This window comes from Pyrgilauda ruficollis, unplaced genomic scaffold, assembly GCF_017590135.1.
Source record: "Pyrgilauda ruficollis isolate IOZ18807 unplaced genomic scaffold, ASM1759013v1 scaffold23, whole genome shotgun sequence".
NCBI classification, from domain to species: Eukaryota; Metazoa; Chordata; class Aves; order Passeriformes; family Passeridae; genus Pyrgilauda; species Pyrgilauda ruficollis.
The window spans coordinates 11033008-11045617 of record NW_024522539.1 but is presented as its reverse complement, the minus strand read 5'-3'; the positions used below and the strand labels follow the sequence as shown (position 1 = coordinate 11045617).

Genomic DNA, 12610 nt, shown 5'->3' with positions numbered 1-12610 from the left:
AACCAAGGGCGCGGGGCCGGGGCCGGGGCGATGCCCGGGGCGGCGCCGCGGGGCCGCGGGCGCTGAGCGGGCGGGAGCATGGCCGAGGCGCTGCGCCAGGAGCCGGCGGGCGGGCCCGAGTCGGAGGCCGAGCTGTCGCAGCGGCTCGCCCGCACCAAGGCCCGCTCGTACGGCAGCACGGCGAGCGTGGCCGCGCCGCTGGCCGAGCGCTACGTGGAGCACCGGCTGAGCGCCGGGGACACGCTGCAGGGCATCGCCCTCAAGTACGGCGTCACGGTAAGGGAGCACCGCCGGCGGGGCCGGGAGCGGCGCTTAGAGCCGGAGAGTGGCCTGGGTTGGAAGAGACCTTAAAGATCATCCAGTTCCAAACCCCCTGCCGCGGGCAGGGACACCTTCCACTAGACCAGGTTGCTCAGAGCTCCATCCAGCCTGGCCTTGCACGCCTCCAGGGATGGGGCAGCCGCAGCTTCCGTGGGCAGGCATCTCCTCCACAGCCTGGCGGCTATAGCCCCGACGGAGGGGACACTTGGGCCAGAGTGACAGCAAGAAGGTGTTCCATAGGGCATTTCCTACACACAGGGCAGGGAACGGTGCGGGTGCGGTGTTAGTTTTAGGTTCAGTATTTAAAATGCTGAGAGCAGAAGTTCGGGCCTGCCCGGAGGGGTCAGCACGCAGCGCTGGTGCCCGGGGTGGGCAGGGGCCTGGGGAAGGCACTCACACTGCTCCCTCCCAATAAACCTGTACTCGCACCGCTGTGCACCACTGCTCTCACTGCTGGTTAAAAAGGAAATCAGTGTCGTTAAACTCATCCTTAAAAAAAGCATTATTTTGAGCTTGACACACAGGCTTCAAGAGAAGGAATTTCTTCCAGTAGCTTCAGGGCTAAACATTGTTCCGTTGCGATCTGCCTGCCAGTCCAGAGGTGAAACACATATACCACTGATTTGAAAGTGTTGCTGCTTTTCTGCTCACTTTCTAGGGAGAAAGAAAGTTCATTTCTGAGAAAAATGTTGACAGGCTTGCACCAGCCTAGGACATGCAGAGTCCAATAAAGTTTACCAGCAGGCCCTTCTACTACAATTTCAGATAGAGGAGAAATCACCCACCCTGCTTCATTCCCACTTCCGTGGGGCCCATATTGCAGTGTGCAGCTTCAGTAGTCCCAACACAGAAAATTGCTCAGGGCTGAGCAGGTGATGAGCGTGGCACTGGTACAGTCAGTGCCCCTTGGACATCAGCTGCAAAGAGCACCTTCCAGTTGGGCTCTTTCTAGAAGAGCTACAGTGTAGTGCCAGACTGTTAGGTTCTAACTGGAGTGGCTTCTTTTCCTTCTCTTGGTCTGCAAGATCTACTAAAGACTTCTATCACCTTCAGCAGTACAAACCGATCACTAAAATAGTAGTTTTCTAGAAAAAAAAAGGCATTTCTAAGCTATTTACTACTCCCTTTCAGCTAAAGTGAAGTTGTGAATCAAACCTGTACAAACACCTCTAAGTTGCGAACCATAAATTTTGTTTATGAGTTTGATAAGTTTTTGCTGTGCTAATGATGCAAAATACACATGTTGGGATTTTTCCCCAACATCAAATTGGTTATTTGATTTAATAAGTGTTCTGCTTAAGAAGCCAGAGCTGCATCGTTATAGAATGCAGTTGAGAGAGGTTAAACTGACATGAAATGTCCCTCAGAGCAATGACAAGTTCAGCAAAATCAGCCATTGTGTTTATGTTTTCATGGGTTTCAGCCCAGGGTAGGAACGGACACAAACACATTTGCTTTTAGCAGAATGCAGGCTGTTGTGTGTTCACACAATGACAAAGACAGATTTCTTCTAAAGAGTCCTTCTGTTTGCTTCCTGCATCATGTATTCTTGGCTGGAAGTGAGAGTTGTAATGGAAACATCAGAATTATCTTTGGCTGCCATTGCCTCCAGTATTACTGGTTTTAGGAGTTTCCCCTGTGGTTTTCCTCACTGGGAGCTAATTTGTAGCCAGAGACATCCTGTCCAGTGGCTGCCTTTGCATGACTTGGCATAGACAGTTCAAGATAGATAAAAATACCATGCTGGGGGAGAGGGATCAGTGTGCTTTGTTTGGCCTCATCCTCTGCCCTTCACCCCCTCCCCTGGACGCTGCCTATTAATCTTTAGAACTTGCATTTGTTGTATTTTCCTTTTGAGTAAATTAACACTGGGAATTCACGTTTATGGTTCAGCCAATGTATGGCTCAGTGCAAGTGCTGTATCCCTTTTGAGGGGAGGAGGACTATATTTCATTGTCAGTAGAAGTTGTTCTGATTGTTCAGCACCAGTTTACAGCTTCAGGTAAAATATTAAGCATGTGCTGAATCTTTTGCTCTTTCACTATGATAGAACTGTAGCTAATGGGCATTACTTCAGTCATTCTAGCACTAAAAAAAGAAAACTTGTTAAATCCTGCTCTCCATACGCCTCTGAATGTACAGAGTCACACTGAGTTGTAGGAGTTGTATTGCACATACGAAGTAACCTGCTCAGGGCTGCTCAAGGCTGAGGGATGTTCTTTTTAGAACCAAGTACCTTCCTTTTCATTATTGCTCAGTGCAGAGGTACAGACTCCCAAATGCTATGAGCTGGTATTTTGGGAAGAAATAACCAGAGGTAGAGTTACAGTGAAATAGGAGAGAGAATAGCAGTGCATTATTTATCAGCTATTGAAGCATCACCTTCCAACTCCCCTGCAGTAGGCTCTCAGTTTTCAGCTTCTGTATTGTGTTTTTCCAGAAAAGCTCCAGCTAGTATTTTAAACTTTTTTATACCCATCAAGACAGACAACTTACAGAGATTTTAATAATTGACATTAGAGCCATTAAAAGTCTCAATAAGACCAAACTCTTACTAAGTTAGGTGAACTTCCTTTTTACCCTGCAGATAAAGGAAGATGCTCAGCTTGGGAGAGAACTTGCACTCTTATACTCTTTGAGCCTTACTAAAAGTGGTTTCCAAGCTTTAGGAGCTGGAAGAGTAGTGATCTTCTCTTGCTTGTGACACTGGATATTAGCTATTCAGTTTTTAAATGTGATTATTAAATCTAAGCTTTTCACCATTTCCGTCACCTGCATCAACAGGTTGAACCCTCCTGGTAGTTTTATCCCCTTTGTTTGGATTCTGCATCATTTTTACCAGAGAGTTCACCTACAGGAGCTGCTAGCAGTTCAGCCTTATTCTAATATAAATCCCAATCAAAAGTACATTTGTGGTAGAATTTTTGTTCTTTGGCAGGCTGTTCCTGTGAGCATGTGTAGAGACTGTCTGCAAGACTGTTCAAGGACAGCATCTTTAGGTAGTGCAAGACTTTAAAAAAGCAGTATTGTGGAGTCAAGTGCACATAAAGCTATGGTGTTAGCAAGGCTGAAACAGAGCATGCACTCTGGAATCACTTCGAATGCAAACAAATTCACTCCTGAAATAATTGCTGCTGCAAAGAAAGTATAGATTTATTTTAACTAAAGATTGTGTACTACTTGAGAAAGTTAATGCTTTATACTTTGCCAAAACCTAACAGCTTGTATTTTTTCTGTCTTTTCCAGATGGAACAAATAAAGAGGGCAAATAAACTTTTCACTAATGACTGTATATTTTTGAGGAAAACCCTGAATATTCCGGTTATATCAGAGAAACCGTTACTGTTCAATGGACTCAATTCACTGGAGTCTCCTGAGAACGAAACTGTTGACAGCTCCCCTTCTTGTGATGAAAGACCAGTGGCAGTTCAGGAAGAAAGTAGTTCTTCTCCCAGTTCTCCAGAGCCTGACAATCAGCCCACTGCACCAGAAGAATTATCTGCCAAAGATTTCCTACAGAGATTGGACTTGCAGATTAAGTTATCCAAACAAGCAGCCAGAAAACTAAAAGATGACAATGTCAGGTAAATGCCACTTTTGGTGTTAAACGTGGTAATCTCACCCTGAAGGCATTGCAGTCTAAGCTGACCCCTCTTTGTGGGGTCTCAGCATCTGTGGCTTTTATTTGTCAACAGCAAGTGCCTGCTATTCTCATGACCAGGTACATTCAGAGCACAGGGAAGGCTGGAGTGTTTTCACATCTTATCACACTTGTCAGTTTACTTTCTTTTGAATTGGTTGCATGAAAGGAAAAATAGTTGTTGAAACTCAACCTTCTCTGAGCAAACTCACCCACTTCCATTGTTATATTTGAAGCCACATAGAGCACCTACCAAATATGCTGCTGCTGACTTTCAGACTCTGAGCAAACTCACCCACTTCCATTGTTATATTTGAAGCAACATAGGGCACCTATCAAAATATGCTGCTGCTGACTTTCAGGTCATTAGATGTATGTACCTACCACAGATCAGAGTAGGTGTTGACCCAGCAGTTAAACTGCATAACAGGAAACCACAGTCCCTGCCAGAGGAAGGCAATTATTTTAACATCCCTTCAACAAAATAGCATGTTAATTTGAAGAAGAAAATTCACTTAGACATTGCCGCACCATGAGCAGAGCCAATACAGTGGAAGTGACACTGCACAAATGGTACACTGCTGCCACTAATACCCATTTCCTGTACTGCTTCAGTTACAAACTGGGAAATGTGGGCCTGGTACCAAGTCACCTCCCAAGAAATAATGTATACAGGAGGATGAGTTATTTTCCCACCTCCTGTGCAGATTTAGCTGATAATACTGTTAAATGCATGTAACAGATTTTTATTGGTCAGGATGTTACAGGAAGCATCAAGTACAGAGCTACAGGCAGTCTGCTGAGCAGGATGTTGCCCAAAGCTTCTGAAGAGAAATAGCTTCCTGTGCATCTGATATTCTCCATAATAATCCCTTCTACATCACTGCCCTGGCTTTCATTTATGGCTCACAAAAGCCATCCTTCCCTCGTCCTCTCCAGCACAATCGGAGAGGACAGACCCCTTTATACTGTGGCAGGAAGGGGCAAAGGACCAAAGTCGATGATTACTCTGCAGAGAACAGGAGTAGAGAGAGACCATTGCCAAAAACCTTGGAGATCCTTTTCAGCGGTGTACCATCAATGGTATGTCTGGGTCCAGACTGGAAGGTGGCAACATTCCTTTCTGTGCTCCAGCAGCTCCTAAGAAGGCACCTGTTCTCTTTCCTGTCCTTTCATGTCCCTTGCTTGGAGCAGAAAGCCTTTGGAAATTGGACAGCCATGTTAATAAAGCAGCCTCGTGAATATGCAAGTTTTCTATTCTTAGAGTGTAAACCATTTATGAAATAAGAGTGCTGTTTCCAGCTGCTCTGGCCTGTATTCAGGTTGCCTTGTCAAGGCCTTTTAGAACTTGATGTGCCAACACTCCAAATACTTCTGTGCCTGCTTAAGAGTACCAGAGGAGCACCTGGAGTTCATCCACCACCACCAAAAGGGACAGTGGAGCTCACAAAACTGCAAGCAGAAGCAGACTATCAGCTCATGAACTTAAAGAGCCATAACTTCTCACCATACCATGAGCCTGATTTGACAGATGGTGAGAACCACATCTATGAAATTGCTCTTTACTTTAGCCACCTTTAAGTTGCCAAGAATGCATGTGCACATGTACACTGATTTGAATTAAACCACACACAGAGGTTTCATGGTCAGAAACTGCCCTGTGCTACAAAGGCAGCTTAGAATTAATTATATTGTTTAATTAGAACTCTTGGAGTCACTCCCTTAAGTGCTCTTAAAGGAATAAAGTTTAGGTAAGAAAATTGGGGAGCACATAGTTGCAGATTTAGACTGGATATTAAACTATAATAGCTGTGCAAGCAGATGAGCATAAAAGGTTATAGAATGTGATCCACTCAGTTTGTGCCAGCTGCCTTTCACTATTAGAGTTTATATAAGCACATGGCTAGATCTACGTGTAATAGTACCTTTACTAGAGTTTCATTGAGCAAGAAATCATGAGTTAATGAGTCATTAATCATGCATTTTCACCCAAGATGCAGCTCAAGGCAATAAAGCCTTTTTGTTTTGAGAAATGTTTTAATAGTAGGCCAGACAAAATGCAAAAGGAATAATACAGTTCTCTGTAGCATATGTTATTGATTCATGTATTTGTATATTAGGGAAGAATACTCATTATAAAGCAGTTGTGATAGTTTGAGAAAATACAGTGGTGCTTCACCTGGCCCAAAATGCTTTACACTGAAACTGAAAATGACTTTAGTGATGCTTTTTGTATCAGATAGTTGAATATGAGAAAGGTGAACACCAGATATCTAATGCAAGCTGTTTATAGAGTCCTTAAGATAGACTTAAACCATATACTGTGCTTCTGGAACAGGTCACATCTTTCTGCATTTGCCTTGGAGTGTTTAATTTTGAAAACCTTGTAACTGTACAGAGCCTCTCTAATCAGTGATGGTGATTCAAGCCAATATAACTGGTGTCAGCACAGGAACAGAACCTTGTACTGTCATCTGCTCACTGGCCTTGACCTGAACCTAGGAAAGAGTATGGTCTTGAAGCCTTCCAAACTCACAGCTGAGATAATTTGCCCAATAATTTTTCACCCTCGTTGGCTATCAGCTGAGAAAAGAGATGATTTAACAAAGGAGGCTGTCTGTGGAGAGTCCTTTCAGGCATCCCAAAACTAACAGCTCAGATTGCTGCCTTGTTTAATTGTGCATTCTAGAAGCATCCAAGCATTTGAGTGTACTTGCTCACAGTCAGGTGTCCTTGCTCTACAGAAGTGGTTATTTGTGGCCTGATGCACACCGCAGCTTGCAGGAGCCTTCTTTCAGTTCCTGTAACCCACTGGGCAAAGTGGCGACAGCAAACGGGAAGAGACAGCACTACAGAGTGTTGTAATGCTGTGCTGTTCCTTTTGCATCCCCTGAAGGAGAATGTTGCTATGACTTAGCACTTTGCTATTTTAAGCACCTTAAAAGTGAAGTAAATTGTTTGGTCGTTAAACATACACACACTGCCATGGTGGTGCTTGTGGGTCACAGAACAGAGCTACTACTATATAATTTTATTTCATGTAAAGCTCAGCTTCTCTTTAAGCCATCAGAATAGACTTGTACTTGCTATGTGTGGTTCTAAGATCTATATGAGTATTATTTCCTGGTTGTTACCCTGGTTTGGGGTAGGGTTGCAGAGCCTGGCACTGCAGCCTGGAACAGTAGAGTGTAGAGCAGAAGCTGTTCTTGCTGAGCAGTTCCAAGCCCTGGTCAGAAGTGTACTTTACACATTACACTGGTCACTGCTTTGCTCAGTTCCAGCATAACAAGCTGCTTTATCGTTCTGAAGTCCCTGCCCTGTAGAGAAGCCCCTCAAAGCTCCCATAACCCCAGTGCTGGCCTTCTGCCCTCTGCTGACAGCTGCACCTGTATCCGAGTGCGCCTTGCACAAGGGAGCTGGGGACAAACAGCCTACACAATGGTTTTGGTGCTTGCATGTCTGAAGAGCTGCTGAGGTAACATCAGTATTTCAGCTCTTCAGTTGTCTATATTCACCCATAATTAACTCATTTCAGTCCAGTGTTTGGCTGTTGCCAGGTCAGGATGGATGGTATTCCTATAAGGCTTTCAAGAAGCCTTAAAAATTCTGATTCTAGCAGCCTTTGATTAGAAGGAAGGTCTTTTTGCTATAGTTCTGCCACATTTTATTCTGCTAAAACAGGAAACATAACAAAACTAAGTAGTACAAAGTAATTTCCAGTGGAGAGCATAGAAAGGAAGTTTCTCCCCTACTAGAGTCTAAGCTCTGAAAATAAGAGTTCTCCTTCATCCTCACGCAAGCTAGCAGAGATCGTTATTTGCAACTAAGTTCTGCACATGTGGCTGGACACCCATTGCTCAAGAAGTGCATATGTTGGAACTTCAGAATGTACTTTTTCAAATATTTAGCTTTGGCCAAGTTGTTATGGTTGAATTTTACAGTCCTGCAGTCCAGTCTTACAAGCTTGGTATGTTGATAGGTTTCAATTCTGAAAAAAGCTTTAAAATGTCTTGAGAGAATTTATAAGTAAAAGTGGCTTAGTGCTTTTTCAACAAAACATGAGTTATTTGCTTTCTTACTTTACTGTCATGCCATGTATCATGGAAAGCTTCTGCAAATGATACATTATTAGAATTACAGTATTCCATGGCAGTTTTGGATGCAGAACTGGATATAACAAAGGATACTATTTTCTACATCCTTGGTAGGGGCTTGGTAGCATCACTAATGTAAATAGATGTAGATTTGTAAGGAAGGCTAAAAATCTGTTCTCAGTACTACTGTAACCACACATCCCTGCAATAACAACCAGTTTCATCCCAAACTTGTTTTTTTGAGTTTTCTGTTTTTGGCAAGATTATTTCAAGGCAAAGGACATAGTATGCCTTTGGATTAAGATGATAATTTTGCTGGGAAGACAAATTACTCTGCTGTTTGGTTAGTTTGTAGGGCTCTGTTTTGGGGGGTTATATGGAATTTAAACTGTAGATAAATAAAATTAAATCTTATTTATCATGTTTATTAGGGAAAAGTCTTCATGGTTTTGATATTGAAATATTTAATTTTTACCTTATACCGTTATTAGACTCTTTGGATAACTGTACCTTTGTATGAAGGTACAGACAGTATTAAAAGCAATCCTTTCACAGTGTAGCAGCTGTAAAGTCCTTCTGTTCTTAGCAAAACACTGAACTTGGCAGCAGCTTTAAGGTTGGACTCTCAGGAACAAAACTTTGAAGCTACAGTAGTACAAAGCAATGACCTTTGCGGAGCTTGGCATCCTTGGTGCTGCACTGCAATAGGTTTACATAACCCCTTTTTTTAAAGGCAGTATTGTCAAGTGAACAGCAGGCACACTGATTTTCTTGAGGCTGTTTTAAAAGCAACATTACTTTGCTTTATCCAGTTATTGCACTAACAATAGCATTTGGGAGCAATTGCTTTTTCCTAAGAAAATCCAAGTGATCAGTCTCAGTGAGGATTGATGTAAGGGAAGTGTACATCAGGAACAGCTTGCAGCATCAGGACACGGATCCACCCACAGCTATGATTGACTGCTCCTGTTCTTGCTTCATTCAGTCTCTCTGTCCCTCCTGCCATTCAAAATGTTGAAACAAACCTCTAACTAAGCTTTATTTTTTTTAAAAGAAGAAATGAAAAGCAACACTGCAGGAACTCCAGCATGTCCTCCACCTTGTTATGCTTTAAGTTTTTCTTATTGATTTGGTAAAGAATACTTTTTAAAATACATTCTGATGTTGTTGAACTTGCACAGCTATACTCACTTTCAGCATTATGTTCTCAGGAACTCCAGAGATGTGTAAATTACAGTATTATACTGCAAATATTCCTGTTAGGCAAGGCTGGCATGGCCTATTTTGACCCACTAGGAAAACTGCATTTTCATTACAGTTTTACTGTTGAGAATGGTATGCTCCTGACCTGATGATCATTTTCTTTCTAGAGATGAGGAGAATGAGGAAGGTCCCTATGCAACTTCTTCGTATCACCAGTAGAAGACAGATGTGATGGCCTGAAAACTTTCCATGAAATCAGTTCTTACAGAACTAAGCAGTCAATAATTCAAAACCCAAGTCTTTTGGACTCATCCTCTTGATGTACTTAAAAGAAGTCATGAGTGGGTAATTGCACTGAAATTATGACCTCTTCTGCCTTCCATAGGTTAATGTCCTTATGTTGTATCAATAAAAGGTTTAAGCCTTCCAAAACTAGCAATGGCCTTTTTACCCCTCTGTGCAAACTGTAGCATGGTAGCAACTATATATCCCTGAGGTCACCTTTATGCAGGATGTTGATCTTTAGTAAAGATTTTGTAAATACTTGTTAAAGTGAAATTTGTTTTAAGTATTTAAAAATATTAAATAATTTTGCTTGTAAATGATAAATGATGGAAGTAATAGGAATTTACTTATTCTGCAAACATAGGCAAGTTTACTGTGAAAGTTTTGTCTACTTCAGGGCTGCAGAACTTGCCTGTAAACCTTGTACGTGTCTGTGTGTGGTTATGATGTATTCCTAGAAAGGGGAATTCAGCTTGTGTTGATAAATTAAAGACTTTTTGGTTAAAGAATTGTTTGCATATTGGATTTCTACTCATGAAAGGGATGAGTTCCACAAGAGGTTTTTTTGGGAGATATGACATTGGAATATCAGATGTGTGTTCTTGTGTGCAATTAAATTTTGTGTGGCTTTAATTTAATAAAATATCAAAAATACTGGTGTGTGTCTTCATAATGACAAGATTGGTTCTACCCTGTTTTTAGGGAAGAATGGTTTGTCTAGTTTCACGAAGGATTAGATTGTAATTTCAGGGTAAATAGTGTCTTTACCTTACCCATATAACTCACCCTCCTAAATGAGACCTGCAAGAGCTATCTGCCCTAGTTGTGCAGTTTGTTAGGATGAATAAGAGGCACATTGGCAAACCTTCCCTGTTGTGAGAGGACGTGCCAAGTACTCTGATCTGCAAGTGGACTCCATCTGCAGCTCAGGGAGACAGAGTGCAACCTGCAATCGCTGTTGTCCTGAAATTAGGGTGTTAGCAACTTCTTATTAAATAGCCTATATTTTTTCACCAAGGAGTCAATAAAATTTAGAAAAGTTTTGTCATTAAAGATCTGATGGATTCCCACTGAAACAGATACAGTTTCCCATCATTTAGCTCATCTGTATCACCCTAAAATGAAAATTTTCACCACTATGTTTACACGGAAACAATGCAGAAAGTTTCCTTAATTTATTAAAACGAGAAGTAAAAATCCGAAGCTCAGCAGTAATTGTCTTTTACTGCTCTACCTAGGGTTAGGGTTGTGCCTAGGGTTAGGGTTTTGAAAACCACAAAGCCCAGAGCTCCAGGCACACTGCAGCTGCAAAGGGCATCCCAAGGGGAACACAAAACTGCCACAACATGTCCCTTGCAGCTGCAGTGTGCCTGGAGCTGTGGGTTATGTCTGTTTTGGAACCCAGACCCCAGGCATAACCCTAACCCTCAGTGAGGGGTTTCCCTAGAGCTGGCAGGGTCCCAGAACCTGGAGGATCATGGAAATCAATGCTTTCTTGTCTTAAAGTGCAGGTTTGCAGTGGCAGACAAATTAACAAGGTCAGGCAGGTGTTCAGCCATCTCCAAGGTGGTAGGGCTCCACCCCAGGTCATACTTATTTGGGAAAACAAACATTGCCACTGAACACCCCTTCTTCCTCCTCCTTCCCCAGAGTTACACACTGAGCATGGCACTGTTGCCATCTTATTACAAAGGTTTTGTACCTTGGTGATTTCTCATGGGCAGCTCCTCACAGCATTGACTCCTTCTCAGCACAGCCAACAAACTCCATCTAACCTCTCCACCAGCCATCCTACTCTTTTACCATACCCATCCTAACTGGATCCAGCTGTGGCCTATTAAGGGCAAGCCTGTTCCTAATTCTTGATAATTAGCACAGCTGTACCTCCTTAGGGGTGAGATTACCTTCATCACTATCTCTATTTTCCTACATTCCACCCATCCACATGGCACCACATGATCTGGGACATCCCCTGGTTAGGGTTGGGGTTGGGGTTAGTGTTTAGGGTTAGGGATAGGGTAGGTTTTGGGATAGGGTTTGCCTTAAGGAAGTTGTGATCAGCTGTCCTGCCTGGGTCCCCTCAGTTTCTTGTGCACCCCCAGCCTCCTGAGGGTGTAGTGAGGAGGAGGAAAGGCCTTCTTTCTGTGCAAGCTCTGCTCAGCAGAAATGAAAACATCTCTGTGTTACCAACACATTTGTGTTTCCAGCACAGATCCAAAACATAGCCCTAAATTGGCTACTGCGGAGAAATAAACTTTACCCCAGCCAAAAGCAGCACAATAATGTAGCTTGTAGTAAAGTGTTTAATAAAGTACAGTATCAGAAACAATAGTCTATTAGAAAAGCTCAAAAGGTGAATACCATATATATTGTACTTATTACATTTTCAGTCAGAATTTAGAAGTGAAAGATCCAGCAGAGATAGAAACAACACAGAAACCAATTTTTGTCAGTTTTAAAACAGAGATGTGCAGTTGTTGAAAATACCTTTCTTACCAGGAAGAAAGCAAGCACTATCATTTACTAATTATGGCTAAACACACAGCAGTGCATGTCAAGTCCTAATGTGCTCCAAGTGTTCCCTGCAAAATAAGTACTGATCTGTGATGCAAGTTGAAACTTGCATCACCCGGTTTGATTTTATTTTGAGTAATTCACAGCCCTTTAGGAATGCAGGGTGATTCATCAGGCTGGCTGTGTTTCACTGTCTGGTTCTGAAAGGCTTGATGTACAGAGAGATGTTCATTCCATGTATTTGAAGCATTCAAGTAACAAGTTTAGTGGGCTTGGGCAGGATGGAAAGTGAATTTAGTTTGAGGCACCTTAGCTGTGATTTCTGGTCTGTCAGAGCTCTGCTCTCAGCTACTCATCAGGCTGTTGCAATTATCTCCATGTGTACCCCCAGGGATGCACAGCAGCAGGGTAAGTACAGCACAACTACAAGAATGTGCATACTCTGAAATACAATCAGGGCATACCCATTGTTGGGTTTTTGTTTTCCTAAGTTATGCCACTGATACTTTGATCAAACTATAACATTTGCCAAACTGAGAGGTTAACAAATATC

General features: G+C 42.6%; 1 protein-coding gene across 1 annotated transcript; it reads left to right on the top strand.

The window, feature by feature from the left end:
- The first annotated feature begins 10 nt into the window (after positions 1-10).
- LYSMD2 (LysM domain containing 2) lies at positions 11-10197 on the top strand. The gene is made up of 3 exons (XM_041469122.1): positions 11-276; positions 3568-3905; positions 9426-10197. Exons 1-3 carry the CDS (start codon positions 79-81, stop codon positions 9475-9477), a joined length of 588 nt encoding a protein of 195 aa, XP_041325056.1. The 5' UTR covers positions 11-78; the 3' UTR covers positions 9478-10197.
- Positions 10198-12610: the final 2413 nt, after the last annotated feature.

Excerpts from the sequence above, each read along its gene's own strand:
- LYSMD2 (XM_041469122.1), top strand. The coding sequence starts at position 79 with ATGGCCGAGGCGCTGCGCCAGGAGCCGGCGGGCGGGCCCGAGTCGGAG. Across the intron at positions 277-3,567 it reads CCCTCAAGTACGGCGTCACG|ATGGAACAAATAAAGAGGGC; the intron begins GTAAGGGAGCAC and ends TGTCTTTTCCAG. Across the intron at positions 3,906-9,425 it reads CTAAAAGATGACAATGTCAG|AGATGAGGAGAATGAGGAAG; the intron begins GTAAATGCCACT and ends TTTTCTTTCTAG.